Source organism: Numida meleagris, chromosome 1 (genome assembly GCF_002078875.1).
Source record: "Numida meleagris isolate 19003 breed g44 Domestic line chromosome 1, NumMel1.0, whole genome shotgun sequence".
NCBI lineage: Eukaryota > Metazoa > Chordata > Aves > Galliformes > Numididae > Numida > Numida meleagris.
Window position 1 is genome coordinate 154,171,955 of NC_034409.1, and position 24,156 is coordinate 154,196,110.

A 24,156-nucleotide genomic window follows, 5' to 3' on the forward strand; every position below is an offset into this window, starting at 1 on the left:
AGGCGGGGCCGCGCGACGCCATCACCACGGCGACCCGGCGGCAGCGCCGCTTCCCGCTTTGCGCAGCGGGGCGCGCGGGGACGAGGCCGCGCCGCCGCCATGCTGACCTCGCGGACCTTCCTGAAGCGGACGCGCGCGGGTGCTGTGGTGAAGGTGGTGCGCGAGCATTACCTGCGCGACGACATCCCCTGCGGCGCCGACGCCTGCCCGCTCTGCCCGGCCCGGCCCGACCAGCTCCTCGGGCTCGAGGCGCGGCCTAGCGGCGCCGCCAGCAGCCTATGCCCCGGGCCGCACTACCTGCTGCCCGACACCAACCTCCTCCTGCACCAGGTGAGCGCCTCGCGGCCGTCCCGACCTCGGATCAACGCGCGCGGGTGGGGATGGCCCTGAGGCTCGGGCTGCCCTCAGCAGCGCGCTGGGCATTCCCTCTGCTGTCTGCCTGATCCCAGAGCTGCGATGTGTCTGCCTGCCGCCGCAGGGAGGAGCTTTCAGCATCGCCCAGTCCGGCCTGGCTTAGGCCGTTCGGCCCACGTGCAATTCCGCAAGCGTAGAATGAACTTTTCTTTGCAGCCCATTATCAGTACAAACTGGGGGATGAAAGGTTTGAGAGTAGCCGTGCCAAAAAAAGACCTGGGAGTACTTGGTGGGTGGCAAGCTGGACATGAGCCAGCATTGTGCTCTCACAGCCCAGAAAGCCAACCGTATCCTGGGCTGCATCAAAAGAAGCGTGGCCAGCAGATCGAGGGAGGTGATCCTGCCCCTCTACTCTGCGCTGGTGAGGCCTCACCTGGAGTACTGCATCCAGATGTGGAGTCCTCAGTACAGGAGAGACATGGACCTGTTGGAGCACTTCCAGAGAAGGGCCTCAAAAATGATCCATGGAATGGAATACCTCTCCTATGAGGTCAGGCTGAGAGAGCTGGGGCTGTTCAGCCTGGAGAAGAGAAGGCTGCGAGGTGACCTGATTGCAGCCTTTCAGTATCTGAAGAGGAGATACAGGAAAGAAGGGGACAGACACTTTAGCAGGGTCTGTGGTGATAAGACAAGGGGAAATGGCTTCAAACTTAAAGACGGTAGATTTAGGTTAGATGTAAGGAAAGAGTCTTTTACAGTGAGGGTGATGAGGCACTGGAACAGGTTGTCCAGAGATGTGGTTGATGCCCTGTCCCTGGAGACTTTCCAGGCGAGGCTGAATCAAGCCCTGGGCAACCTGATCTAGTGTTGGATGTCCCTGTGTATTGCAGGGGAGTTGGACTAGATGGCTCTCCCTTCCAACTCTAAGGATTCTATGATTCTAATTGCATGAAGGCTTGATGTGCAGACAGAGCAGCAGCAGCCTGGAGGCCTGAATTCTTAGGGGTTTTTTGGTTACCATCGAATGCATCTGTCGAACATACAGTAGTCCAGTGCAGATGCTCAAGACTGGGAGAAGTAGAACAAGATGTAATGGCCTTAAGTTGCAGCAGAGGAGGTTCAGGTTGAATGTTAGGAATAATTTTTTTCTCGGAGCAGCAGTGCATTGGAAGAGGCTGCCCAAGGAAGTTGGTGGTGTCACCATCCCTGGAGGTGTTCAAGAAACATATAGGTCTGGCACAGAGGGGCATAGGTTAGTGGGCACAGTGGTCATGAGTCAGTGGTTGGACCAGATGATGTTAAGAGGTCTTTTCCAACCTTAACTTTTCTACAATCTTGAGTAGTTCATGAAGGCTGTTGTCAGTTACTCAGGAGCCCTCTGGCATTTTAACAGTTACCGATATGAATAGTTGTAAGTAAGAATTTTCTTCCCACATCAACATTTCAGTAGATATTTTCAGGCTATTATCTATGGACTTGTTGGGATCTGTTGGCAAAGTCCTGATATGTTATAGAACACTCAGAGAATTTGCCAGGGTACACTGCTAAGAACCAGAGCAGTGGGGATGTGGTGGTTGTGGTGACAGCAAGAACTGGTTTTTACCCAGCTACAAGATTGCAACAGTAATAGTGGGCCTGGTAATTCAGCATGTCTGTAGAAAAGTATTGAATTTCTTGCCCCATTGACATGATTCTAAGTCTCTTAGATAACCTAAACATCTAGTGCAGAGAAGCTTAATCTGGCATTGCTTTAAATGATTTCAGTCATGCCCTTCAGTACCTTATCTTTGTCTCTTTTTGGAGATAGGTTTGCACATTTGCTTATTATAAGCTCAAAAATGAAGCATGCATCTTTTTCTCTTGACAGGAGCATGGGTTTTTGGACCTGGCTCTGCACCGTGGCTGTCAGAAACAGAGAAAAGAGCAGTGCTGTATTTAAAAGAAAAAAAAAAAGTACTCAAAAAGTTCAGTGGTTGAGAAGGTGAAGAGCAGCTAACAGGATTCCAGTTGATTTGAATCTGGGGAATTTAAAACTGCAGTCCAACAGTGGAATTGGTTTTGGAGAACTTAAGCCTACATTTGCACAGGCAAGTTCATGTTAGCTTTGTAATAGCGATCAGATACTATTTTGTGGTTTACTCACACAGTCATACAGTGGGCAGCACTGGTATTTACAAAGATTATAATTTACGAGCACTAAGTTCTTGTGAATAAAATTTATGCTGTAGACCTGGCTTTAAATTTGATTGGAGTCCTGCATACATGTGGTCTGCATGTGGTGGGAGTCAGAATGAGGGAGATGATCTCATTTTCACTTCAGCAAAACTGAGGTCACCAAGAGATTGGAAAGCCCAATCTAAACTTTTTGCCTGTGTGAGAAAGGTGCAGCTTAATACTCTCTTCAGATTCCCAGCAGTGAGAGAAAAAGGTACAAATAGTGCATCATGATTGACAGAAGTTTTTGCATATTAAACAAGCAAATATTTCGATTCCAGTTACTGGGGAGAAAAAAAAAATAATTCTGATGCATTTCCATTTTGTTCCTCAGATTGATATTCTTGAAGACCCTGTTATTAAGAATGTCATTGTACTACAGACAGTTTTACAAGAGGTCAGGAATCGGAGTGCACCAGTGTACAAACGAATTAGAGACGTGATTGGAAACCCTGAAAAACACTTCTATTCTTTCACCAATGAACATCATCGGTAAGGTTCGGAGTAGGGTATAATGTTGTACTGAAGTTCAGTAAAAGAAGTGGAACGTGTGAATTAGGCAGTTAAATTGAGACTGATGTGCACAACACTGGATACTTCTAAGAAATCTTGTTGGGTAATAATTGGATGTTACAGGAGCTTTCTCATTTTGTAATTGGTATTAGGACATGTATTTTCTGAAAAGGTGATTAAAATACTGAATGAACGTGTCAGGCAAGACCTTTAACATGAGCAATGTAATCGTGCTTATCCATTTTAAACATATTCCCGTGCTTTATTAATAGTGCCAGTTCAATCTGGAGGAGAATTCAGAAATCTGTTAGTCGGTTAGTGGCAGAAAAATGGAGATGCAATTAATTTGCCTTCATTTATACTCACAAGTAGTTTCTGCTACAGCAGTGTCATGGCTGTAGCAGCGTTCTTCTTGAATGCTGTTCTATTCAGTCCTCAGTGAGGAGGTTGCAACTTCCTTGTTACTCTTCTTGATCCTGTCTCCTAAGCCTTCAGTGGTCTTTAGTGTTACATGTTTTAAAAATTGGTACAGCGATAATTCTTTTGACCTTACAATCTTAAATCTTATTTATCTGAAAACAGTAGTAATTGTAACTATAGATAGATGTTTGGACTCTTTGTTTTATCCAGTTTGCTTTGCTAACCTTCGCCCCCTCCCACTTTTTTTTTTTTTTAAACTTTAGAGAGACATACATAGAGCAAGAGCAAGGAGAAAGCTCTAATGACCGCAATGACAGAGCCATTCGGGTAGCAGTCAAATGGTACAGCGAACACTTGAAGAAAATGCAGAATGAGGATGTCCAAGTTATCTTTCTTACAAATGACAGAAATAATAAGGAGAAAGCTCTTGAGGAAGGGATAACTGCTTATACGTGTAAGTTCCGTGGCATGAGTATTTAATTTATTGCTCAGGTATAAAATTTTAAGTGTCTTCATACCTAAATTCAGTACCTCTCTTGCATAAATATTTGTGTGTACTTTTGTAGGTGAGGAGTATATTAAAAGCTTGATAGATAATCCTGATCTTGTAGATCGTCTTGCTTGCGTATCTGATGAAGGGGTATGTCTTTATTCTCTTTTGGTTAATTTATTTTATAAAATATTTTGCAGTCTGTTATTGTATGCCATGTGTCAGAGTACTAGCATCAGTTCAGAAAATGAAGACTCTGGTCTTTATTACCATTTTGACAATAAAACTTTTTGATAACTGAAAAGTATACTGTGGCTATTTTCAGTGCTGCTTATATGCCTATTGGAAGGTATTGTTTAGTTCTTTGTAAAAAGCCAGTTGCCAAGATGAGAATCTGAACAAGTGATTCAAGGAAGTGTATAAATACTGCAAATAATTGAACTAAAAACTTCAAAAGTCTGTGTTGCAAACCATCTAGAATCTTTGTTTTGTGTCTGTTATTTAAAAGCTTATTTATCAAAAACATTTTTGATGAAAAGATTTGATTTAGTCATCAGTTAAGTTGATAGAATTGCATGCTGCAGCTCAAAGATGGGTTACCTCGTCATCATGGAATTATGGTAGAATGGGCTGGAAGGGACTTTAAAACCCATCCAGTTCTCCCCCCAAACTATGGCAAAGTTGCCACCCACTAGAACAGGCTGCCCCATCCAGGCATGCCCTGTAAAACTCAGGTAGCTGAAAACTAACACTACTAAAGCAATGGGAAGATAGTTCCATCGTAGTTACTGTAATAGATTGGAGTGGAACATCCAAGAGTGGGAGGCTGAACTGATCTTTTCAGCAGTTATTTGCAGTTCATTCAAATTTAACTGGTTGACTGCTTCAGATTTTAATCACAGTAATGTGTTTTCTTAATGTTTCATGTAGCTGCTTACACTGTGTGCTGTGTAGTACTATACTAATGTTTTCTCCAAGTCTATGTTTAGTCAATACATAAAAACAAGCAAATGTCTACGTGACTTGTGTAGTAACCTCTTAAGTCAGTGCAGGCAAGCAGGAAGAGAAACAGACGTTCTCAGTGTTGTCACGTTTTAATGCTTTTTGTGCTTCATTAGAAAAATTTTTGTGTAATCCTAGCTTCTCATTCTTAACACAAATATGTTTCTGTACATAGTTATAATTTTGGAGTTTTAGCTTGAGTTTTATGTTCCTCAGCTTGGTTTTGGAGTAATTATGGATGAAAAAGACTATTTTTCTTTTCATTTTTTTCCCTTGAAGAAAGAAATAGAAAGTGGCAAAATAATTTTCCCAGAACACGTTCCTCTTAGCAAATTGCAGCAAGGAATAAAATCTGGCATTTACCTCCAAGGAACCTATAGAGCAAGCAGAGATAATTATCTTGAAGCTACTGTTTGGGTTCATGGAGATGCTGAGGAAAACAAAGAGGTGGGTGTTTGATTTTGACTTCACATTGTGAATTTTATTTGGTCATTACTGAAGATGATTACATAATTATTTCACAGTGATAAGTGATGTGAAATGGGAGTATTATTTTTTTTCTCTTTTCTTTTTGTTTTTCTGACATGGGTTTTTTGCTTTGTTTTTGTGGATAAAGACCACTGAAATACCGAAGATGCCCTTTTTCAAAAAAGAATATGTTAAAAGGCATAATTTATTTTTTGAAAAAGTGTCTAATAAAGTGGAATCTTAGATTTTTAAACACTGTCATATTCAAGTCAATTGAAGTAGTATTTTCTTAAATTATTTTGTTTGAAGTGTGGTGAAAAAGAAATAAACTTGCAGGAAGATTTTCAGAAAAACTGTGGTGAGCCCTTGTGGGACTCTCTTGCATTATTTGCCCTGATATTTTCAGGCTGTTGCCCTTTGAGCAGTTTACCTTGGTTTCTACCTGCTGGCTTTTGTACCTGCAGCTGATAGAATTGGACAGATACTGTTTCCAAACAGCAGCAGTTGCCTCTTTGCTCCCTATTTCTGGTGGCAGCTGATGGTTCTTCCTTGGCTCTCAGGTTATTTTATTCCAATTTCACAGCAATATATGGAAGCCGTTAGTCTGCAAAAATAGAAGAATTGTCTGGTTTGAAGAAGAAAAAAATTGTGAAAACAAATGGTTTTACAGGCACTATTGGAATTCTGAAATAAAGTCATGAGTACCAAAAGAAACTTAGACAGAGGAAGAAATGTGTCACAAACATGCCTTTAAACTTTCTTTAGAGCGCGGAGCCTGTTGTACATATATACTCTTCTGTTAGACTGATTAGATTTGAGTCTTTTGTTGCTATTGTCATAAACATTTGTATTTCCATTTTGTTTTCTAAAATTCCAGATAATTATACAGGGTCTTAAGCATTTAAACCGAGCAGTTCATGAAGATATTGTAGCTGTGGAGTTGTTGGCAAAAGATGAATGGGTGGCACCATCCTCAGTGGTCTTGCAAGATGATGGCCAGCATGAAGATGACATTGAAACTGAAGAGGAGAAAGAAAACATTGTATGAAATAAAATTGCTTTTTTTTATGATTCCTCTTTTTATTAAGAGAAAAATGTTGCTGAGTGGTAGCCAAGTAATAATGCAAAGCTATATTCTGATGTGCAGATATACTGTTACAGTGAGAGCTGGCTTTTAATGGCAACACATACATTTGGAACTAGTTATAAAATACTCTTTAGCTACTTGCAGTAATTCTGCTTAATGTGTGCACACACATGTGTACCCTGTCCAATAAATATTTGCATTTCCTTTAAAAATATGATCTTCCCACTGAATTGCATGGGATTACATTTTAATTATTGTGTTTAGAATTGCTGGATAAATTTTCAAGTAGCATAAAAAGGCTCCTTAAAAATGAAAATAAAAGTTTGGGGAAAAAAAATAGAGATAGTTGGGGAATGAGCAGAGATTGTAGTGTATGGAATAGCATTTCTTTAGTCTTTTTCTGTTCTTTGTTCTAAAACTATGTCTATGAGAAAACAAAGTAGTCGTTACAAGCATTAAGAAGTTCAGGGAGGAATTATTCTGTTTATGATGTCATAATAGAGTTCATGGCATTGTAGTGAAATGTAACCTGTTACCAGTAAGGTTTGAGATGCACGCTGAGTTTAAAGAGTTCTGTGGTCTTTGACCTTTGTTTCTTGTCCCAGTTGAAGATTTCTGTTAACAAGAACATGCTGAGACCTACAGGAAAAGTAGTGGGTATTATAAAGCGAAACTGGCGACCATTTTGTGGCATGCTCTCCAAGTCACAGATTAAAGAGGTAAGGTAATAGAGCTACTGTAAGGGAAGGGTTAAAAAAAAAAAAAAGTAGAAATAATGTGTTCTTTTTTCTGTCTGTTAATAGGCAAGGCGACATTTGTTTACACCAGCTGATCGCAGGATTCCTCGGATCCGAATAGAAACAAGGCAAGCTGATAAATTGGAAGGACAAAGAATAATTGTTGCTATCGATGGTTGGCCTAGGAATTCTAGGTATCCTAATGTAAGTTTTAGTATTTCCTTCTTAACATTTATCTATCTGACTTCTAATTTTTAGACTGAAAGACTAGGGCCATCTAGTCCAACTCCCCTGCAGCAAACAGGGACATCCAACACTTGATGAGGTTGCCCAGGGCTTGATTCAGCCTCGCCTGGAAAGTCTCCAGGGACAGGGCATCAACCACATCTCTGGGCAACCTGTTCCAGTGCCTCATCACCTTCGCTGTAAAAGACTTTTTCCTTACATCTAACCTAAATCTACCGTCTTTAAGTTTGAAGCCATTTCCCCTTGTCTTATCACCACAGACCCTGCTAAAGTGTCTGTCCCCTTCTTTCCTGTATCTCCTCTTCAGATACTGAAAGGCTGCAATCAGGTCACCTCGCAGCCTTCTCTTCTCCATGCTGACCTCATAGGAGAGGCATTCCATTCCATGGATCATTTTTGTGGCCCTATACGGAATAGAGAGATTTCACTTCTCTACTTCCTTGAAACATCATCATTTGCATCAGCTATTCCAATAATAAAATAGAAATTTAATTTATGCTGAGTAGATTGTTAAATAAACCTAGACAGCTGTTTGCCAGTTATAAGCTGCTATTGTGATGTTTAGCATGTTTAATATACGCTACATTGCAATTGCACTACTTAAAATGAGTTAGATTGAGTCGATTAGAGGAAAAAAAAAAAGCAGTTTCAAGCATTCCTTTTAGGTTCATTTCACATATTTACTTTTGAATAAATAGTATCGCTTGATGTTCATGCGTGCGTGTGTGTGTGTGGCATATGTATGTGTGTTTATATATGTGTATATTTACATATACACTTGTATGTTATTTCTCAGGGTCATTTTGTAAAGAACTTGGGAAGTGCTGGAGATAAAGAGACTGAGACAGAAGTTCTTCTCCTTGAACATGATGTCCCTCATCAACCTTTCTCTCAGACTGTCCTTAGTTTCCTACCAAAAATGCCATGGAGCATTACGGAAAAGGTAATAGCTTTAAAATTATAGCAGTAATTGTTGTGCGTGCTTCAAATTACAATATTCTTCAATATTCTAGTGCACCAAAAATAGAGGGGAAAAAATTTTTCCTAAAATTCAAGTTGTTCTGAACATTTAGCCTGATTTTCTGAGGAAAGATGTTCTCCACAAGACTTTGTGTTTTGCCTAAAAGTGTTTGGTAGAGGTAGACATGTTAAAACTAAAAACAAAACAAAAGAAAATCACCAAAACAACCACCAGGGTTGGTGCAGGTTTAATTGAAAATATTTGTAAAAAGTTGTTTTGACAAAGGTGGGAGATTAGAATTCATATAATTGTAAAAAATGATCTGTAAGCTGGGTGGGTTTTCTCCGTCTCACTAGATAGGTTTGTAACCAAATGCCATAGCCTATATGTCATCACCAAAATAATCTGAGAAAATTCTTTAATATCCCTCAGTAAATCTGGTACAGTAATCAGAGGAAGGAACATTAGTGTTTGCAGAATTGCTTGTTTTAATTGATGTTAATGAATTTCAGATTCTCCACAATATCTTAAGTGTGGGAAATGGTTTAAGATGAAAAGAAAACTCTTTGAACTTTAGGGGGGTGGATTTTTTCAGTTGGTTTGGTTTTGGGGCATGGTCTTTTTTTGTTTGAGCATTTCATGTATTTTCATTTCTTTGAGGCAGTCTAGTTTTATTATTTATTATATACTTGTTTCTTTTGAGCTTAGAAACCGATGGATGTGTTTTTACTTATATAAGCTATCTAAATTTGGCTGTCTGCTCTAAGATACCTATCTAAGTAAGATCTTTTTGTAACCATTGCTCAAAAAGTAAATACCTCCTAAGTGTTCAATTCCTTTAAACTGTGTAGGCATCTAAGTCTTAGCTAAGGTTAGCTGTGAGCATTCCTGTCCTAAACTATTTAGCTGGACATCATAGTCACGATTTCACTTAAAAAAAAATCTTGATTCCTGGTCCTGTCAATTCTGAGATGGTGGAAAGAGCATGGTTTTATCCTCTGTTTCCTTTTGTTTGCTCTAAGATGAAGTTTCAGTACTTGATCACTATCTTGGTTTTGTTATCAGTGTTGTCTCTGCATATTTTTTCTGCTTGGTTAAATAATATTGCAAATTGTGTACTTAAAAATGCTCTTTAAATATTTTGTTACTTTGGAAAGTCTTACACAAAATGCCTTTCTCAAATTATCATTTATTTTTATTTCTGCTTTGATGTGGATGTTCCTTACAACTTCCTTGTTTAATTTCAGGATATGAAATATAGGGAGGACTTGAGGCATCTGTGTGTTTGTAGTGTTGATCCTCCTGGCTGTACAGATATTGATGATGCATTACACTGTAGACAAATGGAAAATGGAAATCTGGAGGTGGGTTGGGTTTTTGTTTGCTTATTTGTTTTTCAAAGCAGTCAGTAGCGATAATAGTAATTGATGCAAGCAAAACTCTAGGTCTGTTGTGAAAGAAATTAATTGTGTGCCCCGCTGTGAGATGGGAATAAAGAAACATAGTTGACTTGCATTATATCAGTATCAGAAGTGGTAATTGAACGTCTTCTAAATTTACCTTGCTGTCTGCTCATTTGATGTGAGAAAGCAACACAATTTATTTACTGCTTTAACTGAGTATAGACACAGGTATCTCTGGCTGGGATAAGGAACTACTACGAGAAAGCTATTACAGCTGTAATAGTTACGGAATTATTTTTAAAAAAAGTCATTAAAAAGCTACAAGATTAACATGAGCTCCGTACCTCATTATATTTGATATAGGCACATTTTCTTTGTTAAAGTGAATTTGTAATTTTAATAGCAGAGAATGCCAAAATTTGAAGTCCAGCAAACAGAGAAAAGCAAGCAACCCAGTTTGCAATGGGCATTAAAGAAAATGAAAGAAGCATAAAGAGTTGAATTGGTAATGAATGCAGTTTTCCACTAAATGAACACATGGCTTTATTTTTCATAATTGCTGCAACTGTTCATTTTCTGTAATGCTTTTAACTCTTCTTACTTGTAAATATAGAAGTTGCTGGAAGGGATAGGGAATGGGTAAATTTGGTTTTAAATATAAACTTGAGGAAGTTTCTTTTATGTTGAGACCCATTTGCTTCCTAAGATGTATAATGTGGCGCTTCCTGTTTTTGTTTTTAAGGTTGGTGTGCATATTGCAGATGTCAGTCATTTTATTCGTCCCGGAAACGCTTTGGATGAGGAATCAGCAAGAAGAGGAACAACTGTATACCTCTGTGAAAAAGTAAGTTTTCTGTACAGAAAGCTTTAGTGCAATTAAGAGGTTGGATTTTTCGTTGCTTTCCTTTTTTAGTTCCTAATTTGTATAACACTCTCAAGATGACGATTCTATCGTTCTGCTCAACAAGGGTTTTCTTTTTAATCAGTTCTATTTATTTAGAGACTGTTCCTTTCAACTCCAGTTTGAAACAAGAAATAACATGAGATTAGGCTACTGTTGAAGATAGATCTAAAGTTGTGGAAGTAGTGACCTGGTTTTGGCCTTTCCATTGTTTTTTTCTTGTGATGGTTAAATTATTCTTTCCTATGATCTGTATTTATTATAACTGTACACTTAATTTTGTTTATTATAACTTCTTGCAGGCCACAGTTTCATCTCACAAATAACTGCTGCTAAAACAACTGATAATTAAAAATAGGTCTTTTCTGAAGTAGCTTACTTTTTGTTTCACAAATCGTAGCTTTTTTAGTGTGTGTGGGGGGGAACAAAATTATTAGTTCCAAGCTTTTAGTGTACTAAAAATCTCCATATTAAGTAGTTATGACTAGTGATGCATTTTATTTTTTGTTTTGCAGAGGATTGATATGGTTCCAGAACTGCTTAGCTCCAATTTATGCTCCTTAAGATCTAATGTGGACAGGTATACATATATGATCCATATTTTGATCCTGACAAGAAACTTCAGATGTGCGTGCATGGATTTTAACATATTTCCCTCCCTGTCCTGCTTCTCGTAGGCTTGCATTTTCGTGTATATGGGAGATGAACCAAAAGGCTGAAATTCTAAACACCAGATTTACAAAGAGTATTATTAATTCCAAGGTTAGTTGGATGAATACGGTATTTGTTTAAAAGAAAAAAACTGCTTCTTATGACAGATTTTATACTGAAGTTTTCCTGTTTCTGTTACTGATGTACTTCCTTGAAGTTAGAAAATGGTGCTTAAGTCCTAAAGCAAAGGAAATGGTTTTTATCCTCCCCTGTTCTTCTGAACATCCAATGCTGCAATGTTTTTTTTTTTGTACAATTACTTCGTGTTATTTGATTTAAAAAGCATAAATGCATTGATACATACACACTGGACATAGTTGGTATGCACCGGCTAGTCATTTAGTCAAGTTCAGTGGAGTAGGCTGATGTTTGATCAGCATCTTAAAACAATACTCTCCATGTGTCTTGAAGTCTTGTGTCGATCTGTCCTGTTGTTCTGTTATTCTTTGAGAATGACACACATCTAGGTGTTGAACGTAAAGCTTTCTACTATTGTGAATGAGCTTTGACAGCAAAACGCAGTTTCAGCAAGATGAAAGTGTGCTTTTCAGTATTATGATCTTTTGTTTTGTTTTCTTTTCTTTTAAAAAAAACCTCTCCAAGGCTTCTCTCACGTATGCTGAAGCACAGATGAGAATTGATTCGGCGACTATGAATGATGATATTACTGTCAGCCTACGCGGACTAAACAAATTAGCAAAAATTCTGAAGAAGAAAAGAATTGATAATGGGTAAACCACGCAGTGGTGCTGTTATTGTTTTTCCTTTTTTTTTTTTATATTTCTTGCTGTCAAACTACATGAAGATGCTCTATGTCCATTTTTCCAGTGAAAATCTTTGGAGAAAGAAGCGTTTTGCCATTTTGATTTGCATAAAAAATAGTTAGCTTTGTTCTCTAAAAAATACAAACTTGGGATATCCTTTGTGGAATGAATGATGTTATGAATTTCTTACAGATGTTATGCAAGTAACCAAAGAAGCAGCGCTTTAAATCTGAAATTGTAGAAGCTAATAGTGGTGTATATCAGCAATTTCTACTATTTTGAACGCTAATTCCTTTTTTCTTTTTTTAATTACCATTTCATTACAAAGCAAGCTGTTGTGTACACAGGCCTGCAACTCAGCTGCTGTTTCTCCATTACAGTAATACCACTTAACTGTCTTCCAGAGCTTTGACGCTTTCCTCACCAGAAGTTCGTTTTCACATGGATAGTGAAACTCATGATCCTATTGATCTGCAGACTAAGGAACTTAAGTAAGCCCTGTTTTTTTCCTGAGTTGCTTAATTCGGGGCAGGGATGGAACAATAGGTGTATTTAAGTAACAGCTTTTAGTGTACAGAGTATATATAGTAGTCCAAGCTCAATCCTGGAGAAGTTTGGGAAGAAACTTCACTACAGTGTTGATGAAGTAAGTTTGAACTGTGTTTCATACAAGAGGTTAAGACTTTGCTACTGATTTAATGGAGCACTAGATGACAGGCTCTCCACGTTTCACTTATGTCTCTGTGATGTTTTTCTACTGGTACTAACAAAGAAAGAGAAAGAGTTTGGAGTCATGGATTACTGAAACTTCAACAGCAACGTGGTAATTGTTGCAGAGGTGCAGAGTAATAGCGACAACCTTACTGAGGAGTTTTTTAAATGGTGCTACTGATTTCAGTCTCTGCATCTAGATACTTTCTGTCCTACTACCAGATATTTTCTGTGCTAAAATCTGTATGCAGATTTTACAGTTGCGTATGTTGTTATGACTTCATGATGTGCAACATAGTGCTTTAAAGCTTTGTATTCGTGCTTGAATAGTATTCTTGAGAATAAGAAGTCTGTCCAGAGATAGAATCATAGAATTAGCTAGGTTGGAAAAGACCTATAAGATCACCTAGTCCAACCATCCACCTACCACCAACAACCCCACTAAACCATGTCTCCCAACGCTATATCTAAACGTTTCTTGAACATCTCCAGGGACGGTGATTCAACCACCTCCCTGGGCAGCCTGTTCCAGCGCCTGACCACTCTTTCAGAAAAGTAGTATTTCCTAATGTCCAGCTCTTTAATAGCATTGCTATTAAAGAGTATTTTTATCTGGGTTTGTTATTTTAGAATATTTCGGTTTTTTTTCTTCAGTCCCAGTATTTGAAGTTTAGCAAGTACGTCTGGCATGCTTTTAGTCTTAAAAATGTTTGCCTACTTGTACCATAGAAATATTCAAAAAGCTAGATTACTAAATAGTGTTATATAATATTGTTAAGACGGTGCAGTGTTTCTTCATTAGGCACACAAAGCGAGTATCTAATTTAATACTTTTCTAACGATATAAAATATTTTCTGTTGATAGAGAAACAAATTCCATGGTTGAAGAGTTCATGTTGCTTGCCAATGTCTCTGTAGCACAAAAAATTTATGATGAGTTCCCAGAGTTTGCCTTGCTCCGGAAACACCCCGCTCCTCCTCCATCGAATTATGACATCCTTGTGAAGGCAGCAAAGTCCAAGGCAGGTTTCTACCATTCTCATTAATTTAATTAATTTCAAAAAGCTGTGCTTTGTCTGGTTGGCAACTTGTCTAAGAATTGCAGTTGGAAATCAGTGTCTTGAAGACGTATCTTGGTATGCTTTTTAACTGCTGGTACCTGCAGTAAGGTGTCTGCACCTTTAGATGAAAAGAGGAACTCTGTGCTTTAAAAAAAACAAAACCTTTCTCAGGAAAAGAAAGCAGGTAACGCTAAGTCTTTTCTGTATTTTAACTGCTAGTGAATCACTTTTCTCCTTTCCAAGCCATGTGTGCTATTTTTCAGACAGTTCTTGGCTTTGAATCACATACATTGTTGCTGTACTTAAGTCTGTCAGTTACAGCAAGAAACATCTCTGTTACAGAATGGAAGTAAGAAAATGTTTGCATGTGTTCACTTTCCATCTTCTCCTTAGATCGGCTAGGGGTTGGTTTAGCCTGAAACAATTCTGATTTGATTAGCAAGTCTTAACGAATAAAAAAATAATTTTCCAGTTTCAGGATCTTCTGTTCTAAGATTGCAGTCCCCATTTGAGTTGAACTTGGAAGTTGACTTTTATGCATTCTCATTTGAGTTGAAAATTCCTTTCCATGCAATTCTGTGCCCCACTGCCTTTTTTTTCTTTTTAATAAAAAAGGAAAAACTCCTAAATTATATCAGTGTAATAATATTAATAGAGGAGTAAAAAAAAAAAAAAAAAACCACACTTAATACACTTAATTTTCCTCTCTTATGAAGCTGGACATCTTTTCATTTCTAATTTGAAAATGATTTTCAAAGCCATGTTTTACTTGGAAGGCTAAATTCATTTCCGTAGACAGAAGTTCTTCTAATTAACCAAAGTTACTTTAACTACTCAGAAAGAGCCAACGCAATGGGATGTTTGCATGCTATATTGTTGTTGGAATTTTTTAATAAACACGCAGTCACATTCCTGTAGTTTGATCTCTACCTCCCCCTTTGCTGTTTGCGGTGTACGTAGATGGAACATTCTGCTGCTCTTGTGCTTTCATACCGTGTGTGCCAGGGGTCACTAGTGAATGGGGAATAAAACAGTAGTGATTCTAAAAATCACTTTTCCAGGTGTACATTTTAATACCTAGGTTGCTCTGAAAGTAATGCCTCCTATTTATTTCGTTGGAAATTACAACAAAGAGCACAATAACACTGACAGAGCAAATTTTCAGTTACAAAACACTATTTTGCAACATAGTCACCACTGTCAGCTATGCATTTTTGCCAGTGATACACAAGAGTTTTGTGTAAGACCATCTTATTGTTGTCTACATTTCAGAATTTATGAGATAGGAAATTTGTTACAGTTACTAAGAGCGGCATGGCTTCAGCTGTGGTATTTCTGCTTATAATCTGTTCCTTTTGTTTTTTTTTGCTTTCTCCAGAATTTGGAAATTAAGACAGACTCTGCAAAGGCATTAGCAGAATCGTTAGACAAAGCGGAATCTCCTGCTTTCCCATACCTAAATACACTGTTGCGAATTTTGACCACTCGCTGCATGATGCAAGCTGTGTATTTCTGTTCGGGAATGGATAGTGATTTTCATCACTATGGTTTAGCTTCACCTATTTATACCCACTTTACCTCACCTATTAGAAGGTACTTTCTTTCATTTTACAATATTTTCAGACGACAGAAGTGATTTATTTATGAAGAGATTGCATTGTAGATTGTTGTGTTTCTTTTCAGCTTAAAATTTGAATTGGAAAGGCAGTGGCTTTACATTACCATAAGTATTATACAAACCAACTTTACTTAGCCTTAAATAAGTCAAGCAGAGAGTAAGGCAGTGTATGGCCACTTGTCAGGTGGGAGCTGTATTGTATACACTTATATTCTTTTATATTCTACATATAAAAAATTGCTAGTTATTGTTAATGAAATTTGTTATTTTAACTTATATATTGTAATGAAATTCTGTTTCTTGGAAAGTTAATGTGGTGTCTCTCTTGTGTGGATAATTTCTAGAACTTCTTGGAGTTCCAGTAGTAAATCCTTGTTATTAACAGATCTGTTAAAAAATTTCTGGCTGAAGTAAAAGCCTTGTACCAGGAGCATTGTGTGATTATGCTTTGCAGGTTAAGGGCATTGAAATTAAGTTTTCGTACTTCTTGAGAAAGGGAAGAGGAAGGGGCTTAAGCTGTTGCAATGAAACATCATTCTTGAGTTCAAAAATAAAGCTTTATTTCTTCTTTGTAGGCATTCAGTAATACAGGCTGCACTGGTAGAATGTAGTAAAGACTTTGTTAGATTAAAAAGAAAACAGTGTCATGTATAGTATATACACTCTGCAGAGTATATCTTTGATCAGCAGAGAGAATGTGATCTTTTAGTTAATATAGGGAGTTATCAGCAGACTGTTACTATTAGAATTTTTGAACAAGAAGATGTGTAAAAAAAGCAAAATGTTAGTCAGAAACTTGATACAAATGTTTTGACACATCACTGCTGACCTTTGCAGGTACGCCGACATTATAGTGCATCGGCTTTTGGCAGTGGCCATAGGAGCAGACAGCACCTATCCAGAGCTTACAGATAAACATAAACTGGCAGATCTGTGTAAAAATCTCAATTACCGGCATAAAATGGCTCAATATGCGCAAAGAGCATCTGTTGCATTCCACACGCAGGTAAATACTCCTGAGATGTGAGCGTGATCTGTGGGGGATTCATGGTGCCCTTGGAGGGAGGAAACACTGAGCAGTAACAGGCTGTGCTTTGGTCAGCAGTGGTAAGGCTGCAGGAATTGTTACGGACAAGTGCTGCTTTTCCTTAAAGAAGCTTCAACATTACAGTCCTAGCACTGAAAAGCTTAGAGCTGCATTTCTAGAGGATGCTTTTAACTATTTATATAGGTTGTTGTTTGTTAGTTTTGTATATATATATGTACATTTTTAACAAATACACTGAATGAAGTGGTATTGTAAATAGCAAGTGTAATTATTTGAACGAACTTGTAATATATGTTGTGTAATAATAACTATGGATTTATATTTGCCTGAGTGTTTTAAGTTGGTATATTTGTAATCCAGAAGAGAATGTGCTAATACCTTTTTTGTTCCAACTTCTGTTACAGCTGTTCTTCAAAACTAAGGGAGTGGTGAATGAAGATGCATATATATTATTTGTAAGAAGAAATGCAGTTGTGGTTTTGATTCCAAAGTTTGGGTTAGAAGGAACAGTCTTCTTTGAAGAAAAAGATAAACCAACACCAAAACTGGATTATAACAACGAGGTACGTTTTATAAGGTTTATTCTTAGTTGCCTTTATTTTTTTTTCCATGAGGTAAGTGAGCAAAATGACTAAAATCTATTCTAGTAGTGTTAGACGGGTCATAGAGGCTTCTCTAATTTCAAGTTTATTGATCTGCAGTAGTAGTATTGTTGTGGTCTTCTGTAAGTTTAAGCAAAAAGGTTCTGTCATCAGAATGGGTTTCTGTAATAGACAGAATCTAGTGATCCAATTAAATACCACACAAACCTGTACCTGTACCCTGACACTCTGGACGTTCAGGATCATAACCTGTTATGTGTCAATGAATATTAATACATTAAGAACTATCCATAAAAATATTTATTTGTATAAAAATGTAAGACACATTATGAGCAGTAAGTATTTATGCAAAATTTGAACTTCTAGGTACCATCGCTTACTGTGGCAGACACAACGCTACATGTGTTTGACAAAGTTAAAGTGAACATTACGTTAGATGCTTCCAACATTCAGCATCAGAAAATTCGGATGGAATTGGTAGAACCAAAGGTAAGACACAAGATTTGTGGGTTTTAGTAATCTTAAGCTCAGGATATACTAAAATTGAAATATAACCTAAAAGTAGAAACAAAAACAAAAAAAAAGCCAAACCAAAAAAGCAGTCAGCAAGTTATAGTGATTAGCTTCTTATCTATTCTCATTAAATCACAGATCAGCTTTTACTGTCTGTTGAAATTATAAAGGGTTCTGAATGAAATTTCCTTTGTTGGCCCATTAGGAATATTAACCATGGGAAGGACGATGATTTGCTGAAATAGTATTTTAAGTTTCATGGTTCTGTAATCAAATCTCTTTGAAATTCTGCCAAAACTCAGTAGGATCTTCTTTTAGCTCCAGTAAATTACTGTGCAACTCTGATGGGTTCCTTAGAAGGAAGCTGTAATTGCTGGTTTTTTAATGAACGTAGAGAATTACATAGATGGCAGTGCTTTCTTACCACAGCTTCCACAATATAAAAGTCTCTCGATTACAGTTCTTTCAGTATTATCTGTTAATAAGCGTGTGTCTGGTTTTAAAGACTGTTTCTGCTTTTAGCTGCTTCTCTCTGCATCTGAGACATTGGAGTTTTCAGCTGGTCTCATACCTGAGGCCTGCTGAATGTCTTTTGCACGGCATTACAAGACTGTGCACTTGCATTATGTTGCATGTGACTCTTTTGGTAAACAGGTGGTTGCAGTAATGGAGTATACAAAATGAATAAATATAATAACGTAGGGAGAAAAAAGGGAAAATAAAATGTCATTGTTATTTATACATGTATGCTAGGTTTTCCTGAGAAATCATGTTTCCAAACACATTTTGATCTCTTGTATTAGTCTGAGTTGAAAGCAACCCTTGTGATTCCAAATAGTAGATAACATCTGTAGAAGAGAGCAGCTGTGCATCCTGGTACACACTAAAATGTTGAGCTGCCCACAGTTTGGCTCACCAGGTAGCATTAGTCAGAGCTGCTGTTGTTAGGCTCAGCTCAGAACGCTGCTCTTGCACTTGCTCCAGTCCCTGAGCAACATGCTTTGTTCTTAGTAAGCTAATGTGAGGAAAAGTCCTTCCTCTATAATGAAGTCAGTACTGTAATCTTAGTTTATCTCTTGATAGAGGACTGACAGTACTAATTAATCCAGAACAATCTGGCTTCTTAAGCGTCTGTTGCTTGTAACTCTTATTAGTAAGGAAGGAATACAGAAATAGGATACATATACACTGATCATCCCCTTTGTGTGCATTCAGAGCTTCCAGCATTCTGCAGTTTACGTGCTGTCTTACCCAGAATGCACATGTTTATCTTCCAGAGGTAATGATGCTATCTTGTTCTGTGAATTTCTTTAATGACTTTCTTTCTCCCCGGACTTACATTTGTCTCTCACATTGTCTTGTGACAATAAGCTCCACAACTCACCGTGTATGATAAAGCCCTTATTCTTTTCTTTTGAGTCTGATGCCTAATATTGTTATTTGATAACATACTTCTTCATAATGTAGGAAATAAACTCTTCATTTATTCATTCCATTTACCATTCCCTTGCCACTCCGTTCTGTGTACTTCTATCTATTCTGCTAGATCTTGGTTTTCTGGAAACTATTTTGTATCTTTGATCTTCCTTGTCACCTTTTTGTTGTTCTATTGTATGAGTTTTGAGCTGGGAGGAACAGAATCGCATGCATGATTCAAAATGTGAGCTGAGCCAGATGTACACAGCATCACATTTACTGCTTTGTATGATGTTACGTGAGACGCTTTTCATCATCATTCATTTCTTCTAGTAGCAAAATCAATTTAAGCAGTGAGTTTATACACACCAACTGTTGCTAGCTAACACTTTTCTTATACTTGATTTAAGTATGGAGGGATATTGTTGAGTCCTGGCATTTGCTGTTACCCTTTCTTCGTCTTCAGCTGAACTTGGATTAACTTCTGATCATTCCTCTGCTGGCTTTTTGTTAACATCAAGCTGCATCCTGATGGAGGAGTGAGGAAGAATTTTCTGCCTCTCACTTGAAGAAGTGCTATTAATGTTCCTCACTTGTTTGGCCTTGATTTAACATTTAACTTAGTTTTACAATTATTACTTTTTCATTTGGATAGGGTTTTTATTTAAAGGATTGTTTTTTGATATGTAATAACAATCACTGTTGACTTCTTTCAGCTGTTATCTTAATTCTATTGATAAATGGCATATTCTTACTTCGTGGTGGTATTAATTTGCTTTAATTCCATCTCAGTCTTGAAAACATCTTACTTCTTTGCGATGCCTTTATTAAAATCTTCACTGCATTTCTTGATGTTGCTGATACCAAACATGAAGTTTTCTTGCTTTTACTGTGATGGTGTATTCCAGCAAGTACACTGAAATGAAGTCACAGGGGTTGTTCTGTGGGTAGACTCTTAATCAGGTCCTCAGGCAAGAGCTGCTTTCCCTTTTCACGGGGTCTCTAGTTTCTCCAGGAGACACACCGTTACACAGCCTAGAAAGCTAGGATGTTTGGTGCTTTCTTGTGACATTTACTCACTGAGGATAATTAAAATTTTTGTTTCCACGTTCTCTCTTCTCACAGTCTGATATTCCTTAGCTTGTCGTAATGATTGTTTTCATCCTAGGTCACTGAACAAATCCATACCCTTAAGCTTATGGTGGTGGGTTTTTAATTCCAATACAGATGCCTGTGTTACTCTGATGCAATTAATTGTAATCTTATAAGAATATAACTTGTCTTGAGCATGCAGCATGACTCTTCTACTGGTATATGCTCCTGCAATTTTCACATCATTTATATCCTGATATTGAAATCTTAGTAATTACTTCCTTGCATCAGGCTTCTGAAGTACCTGTTACCTCTTTACTAGTCAGGTGTTGCAGTTTGCCCACAGACTCACTTGCAGAGAAGCATACACGTGTCTCATCTTGGTTCAGTTACTTAAATCAGTAGCATTTCATTCTAGATCCTGCTTCACCTGCTTGAATGCTACTCTTTTACATATTCCCAAGGAAAGCATAGCAGACTTTTTAATGACATCTTTCCTAGAGTACAATTCAGTATGCCTCTGTAAAGACACAGACTTTTCTCTATTCTAATTCCTCCTTGTTCTACGTGGTCTGCTTTCCATTTTTCCAATTTCTCCCAAAGCACAATGTAACGTCCCTTTGCTGGGCCACATTCAGAGCCACACACTGAGCCTGACAGGAACTCAGTTTGATAGGCATAGTAAACACCAGCAAACATGGTGCAAAATAACTCCTGGTGCTTCAGTTGGGAGGGATGCTGCTGCTTCTTGCTTAGTGTTCGAACTGTGATAGCTGTGTGATGTTAAACACTTGTTCAGATGATTAGTAGAGTATTTTCTCATGACGATAGCGTAGTTGTAGAAGGTAAACGTATTACCAGAATAGTGTAAGCTAAAATGTATTTTTTGGACTTGTTTTTTTACTGTAGATACTTACAAGTGGTGTGCCTGCACATTTATCTGCAGAGACGAGCAGCAACAATGAACCAGAAAAAAAGAAGAAGAAGCTACAACAGTAGCGAGCTTGAATAGTTAATAAAGGTAGATGTGAATTATTTGTATTTGCATATTTTTCCCTATGGGCAAAATAATAGAAACATACAGTTTACTTTTAAATACACTTTTTAATAATTTGTAAAACTGGTCTTTTTTTTTTTTTTTACTATTTGTATGTGTGCAAGAGGATAACAGTTTTAAAACCAAAAAAGTCTGTAGTTTTATTGTATGGATGCAAATAAATACTTCTCCAAAGTAACAGAATATTCATAGTATTTTTTTTTTAAATGGCATTATGGTTCTTTGTCATCTCAAAAATATCTATATCACTGAACAGAGCACACTATATATTTATGTACCCCAATTTCATAAACTTCTTTTACTGGTACTGGAAGCTTTGAAGAATCACTTTACAAAGCTAAATGGAACAGATTTTTGCTGTACAGCTATTGTTACCAAATCATGGCTTTTATGAGCGAGAAAAACACGCTCTCCCAACTGTTTCTTCTAAGTCAGCCTTCCCCATGCAGTAATGCTGTGGTCCAGTGGACTGCTGCTAGCATGCCTGAAAGGGTAATAGCCAGTGTTTAAGCTCAAAGAAGAAAAAAGCACAATAGTAAAACCCACACATTTTTACTGAGTCACTTCTGTATCCACCCATTCTTCACACAGCTTCTGTCAGTTATTTGTCAGTTATAAAATACACTGTGTCAATCCTGATTCATCCAAGGAAGATGGTAAATAAGTATATCCCATTCAGAAGACAATACGAACTTCTATGCCAGAAACTGACATTAGGAATTCACTTCTTAGCTCAAAGCAAGCTAACAAAGCAAGACTATCCCATGCTTGAGAAGAACGGTAACATATGGCAGCTATACTCTTCTGCAAACAAGCACAAAGAAAGCCTGCAGTAAGTGTCTTGAGCTACTCATAAAAGCTAACAGTCCATTGGCAGTGAACAACCTGCATTCAGTTATGTTCTGTAAGGAAGACCAACTCTGCTGGTTAAATTGCTGAAGCTTATACTTCTTTTGGGGAAAGTTCTCTTCCATTAGATTGGAGCGTAGGGATATGGGTGATTGTGTGCGCACATGCACAATGTAAAGGTGGAAAGATAAACCATACCACCACAAAAATGGTGATTTTTGTCCTAGACTTTAAAGCAACCTAAGAGCAGGCCAGGTACACTCTTTGCTGGGTAAAGAACTGGCTGGGGAGATGGGCCCAGAGAGCGGTGGTGAATGGAGTTAAATCCAGCTGGTGACTGGTCACGAGTGGTGATCCACGGGGGTTGGTACTGGGGCCTGTCCTCTTCAGTATCTTCATTGATGACCTGGATGAGGGCATTGAGAGCACCCTCAGTAAGTTTGCAGATGACACCAAGTTGGCAAGAAGTGTCGATCTGCCTGGGAGTAGCAAAGCCCTACAGAGGGATCTGGACAGGCTGGATCTCTGGGCTGAAGCCAGTGGGATGAGGTTCAACAAGACCAAGTGCTGGGTCCTGTACGTTGGCCACAACAACCCCAGGCAATGCTACAGGCTTGGGGCAGAGTGGCTGGAAGACTGTGTGGAGGAAACGGACCTGGGGGTATTGGTCGATGCTCGGCTGAGCATGAGGCAGCAGTGTGCCCAGGTGGCCAAGAAGGCCAATGGCATCCTGGCTTGTATCAGAAATAGTGGTGCTAGCAGGAGCAGGGAGGTGATTGTACTACTCAGCTCTGGTGAGGCTGTACCTGGAGTACTGTGCAAGAAAGACACTGAGGCCCTGGAGCACATCCAGATAAGGGCAACAAAGCCAGTGAGGGGTTTGGAGCACAGGCCTCATGAGCAGCGGCTGAGGGAGCTGGGATTGTTTAATCTGAAGAGGTGGTTCAGAGGAGACCTTATTGCTCTCTATAACTTCCTACAAGGAGGTTGTAGTGAGGTGGGCGTCAGCCTCCTGGGTAACTGGCAACAGGACAAGAGGGAATGGCCTCAAGGTGCACAAGGGGAGGTTCAGGTTGGGTATTAGGAAGAATTTCTTCTCTGAAAGAGTGGTCAGGTGTTAGAACAGGCTGCCCAGGGAGGTGGTAGTCACTGTCCCTGGAGGTGTTTAAGGAAAGTGTAGATATATTTATGGACATGGTTTGGTAGGCAACATTGGTGGTATGTGGACAGCTGGACTAGATGATCTTGGAGGTCTGTTACAACCTTAATGATTTTATGATCATTGCTTCCCTTAGATAAACTGCCTTAAATATAATTGTTTCCATCATTGTAACTATTATACAGAAATCCACAAGTAAAGGTAAGGGCTGCAGTGACAATCTATCTTGCATTGCCACAGCGCTTCTCCTAAAACCTGAAGTCATGTGGGATCACCTGGCTACGTAGTCATGAGACACACAGGTGCTGTCAGTAGTGAACCCCAATAATTTTAACAAGTATGCTCCCAGACTCAGTGCTGAACTCCCACCACAGCCACTAAGGAGGGGCCAAGCTTTTGAAGAGGTAGCTCTTGAATTCTCCATTTCAGTTCAGCTTTCCTCCAGAGTGTCTGGGATTATAGTAGCTTTCCTTCTAGGTTCAGCACAGACTCGTTCTGCCACTGCCCATTCCTAGCTCAAGAGTCAAGAAATTGCAATCCCATATGCTGCAGCTTTCCTCCAAGACCTTAAGAACTCATGAGCTGCTACAGTCAATCACTCTTCAGCAATTTTCTTAATCAGTTGTCACTTGGCAATATTCACTCAGCTTCCTGAATGCTGTCGTTACAGAGGACTTGATCAAATTTAAAGCCCCTCTTTCAAAAGGAAGCAATTAAAATGATTAACTGATTACAATGGAAAAACAACACATTATGCGA

The 24,156-nt window shown here is 38.5% G+C and overlaps 2 protein-coding genes across 2 annotated transcripts in view; one reads left to right on the plus strand and one right to left on the minus strand.

Annotated features, from left to right (window-relative positions):
* PIBF1 (progesterone immunomodulatory binding factor 1) overlaps positions 1-666 on the minus strand; it is a 116,970-nt gene extending 116,304 nt beyond the window's left edge. The window contains exon 1 of the mRNA XM_021417494.1: positions 316-666. The gene's annotated coding sequence lies outside the window, so the exon portion shown is untranslated. The remainder of the gene's footprint in view (positions 1-315) is intronic.
* DIS3 (DIS3 homolog, exosome endoribonuclease and 3'-5' exoribonuclease) lies at positions 7-21,452 on the plus strand. The gene is made up of 21 exons (XM_021417476.1): positions 7-330; positions 2,903-3,060; positions 3,765-3,955; positions 4,068-4,141; positions 5,273-5,440; positions 6,339-6,503; positions 7,154-7,267; positions 7,352-7,489; positions 8,328-8,474; positions 9,740-9,856; positions 10,638-10,739; positions 11,312-11,376; positions 11,474-11,558; positions 12,111-12,238; positions 12,676-12,762; positions 13,848-14,004; positions 15,422-15,636; positions 16,499-16,667; positions 17,114-17,272; positions 17,678-17,800; positions 21,242-21,452. The coding sequence occupies exons 1-21, from the start codon at positions 100-102 to the stop codon at positions 21,329-21,331; spliced, it is 2,883 nt and encodes a 960-aa protein (XP_021273151.1). The 5' UTR covers positions 7-99; the 3' UTR covers positions 21,332-21,452.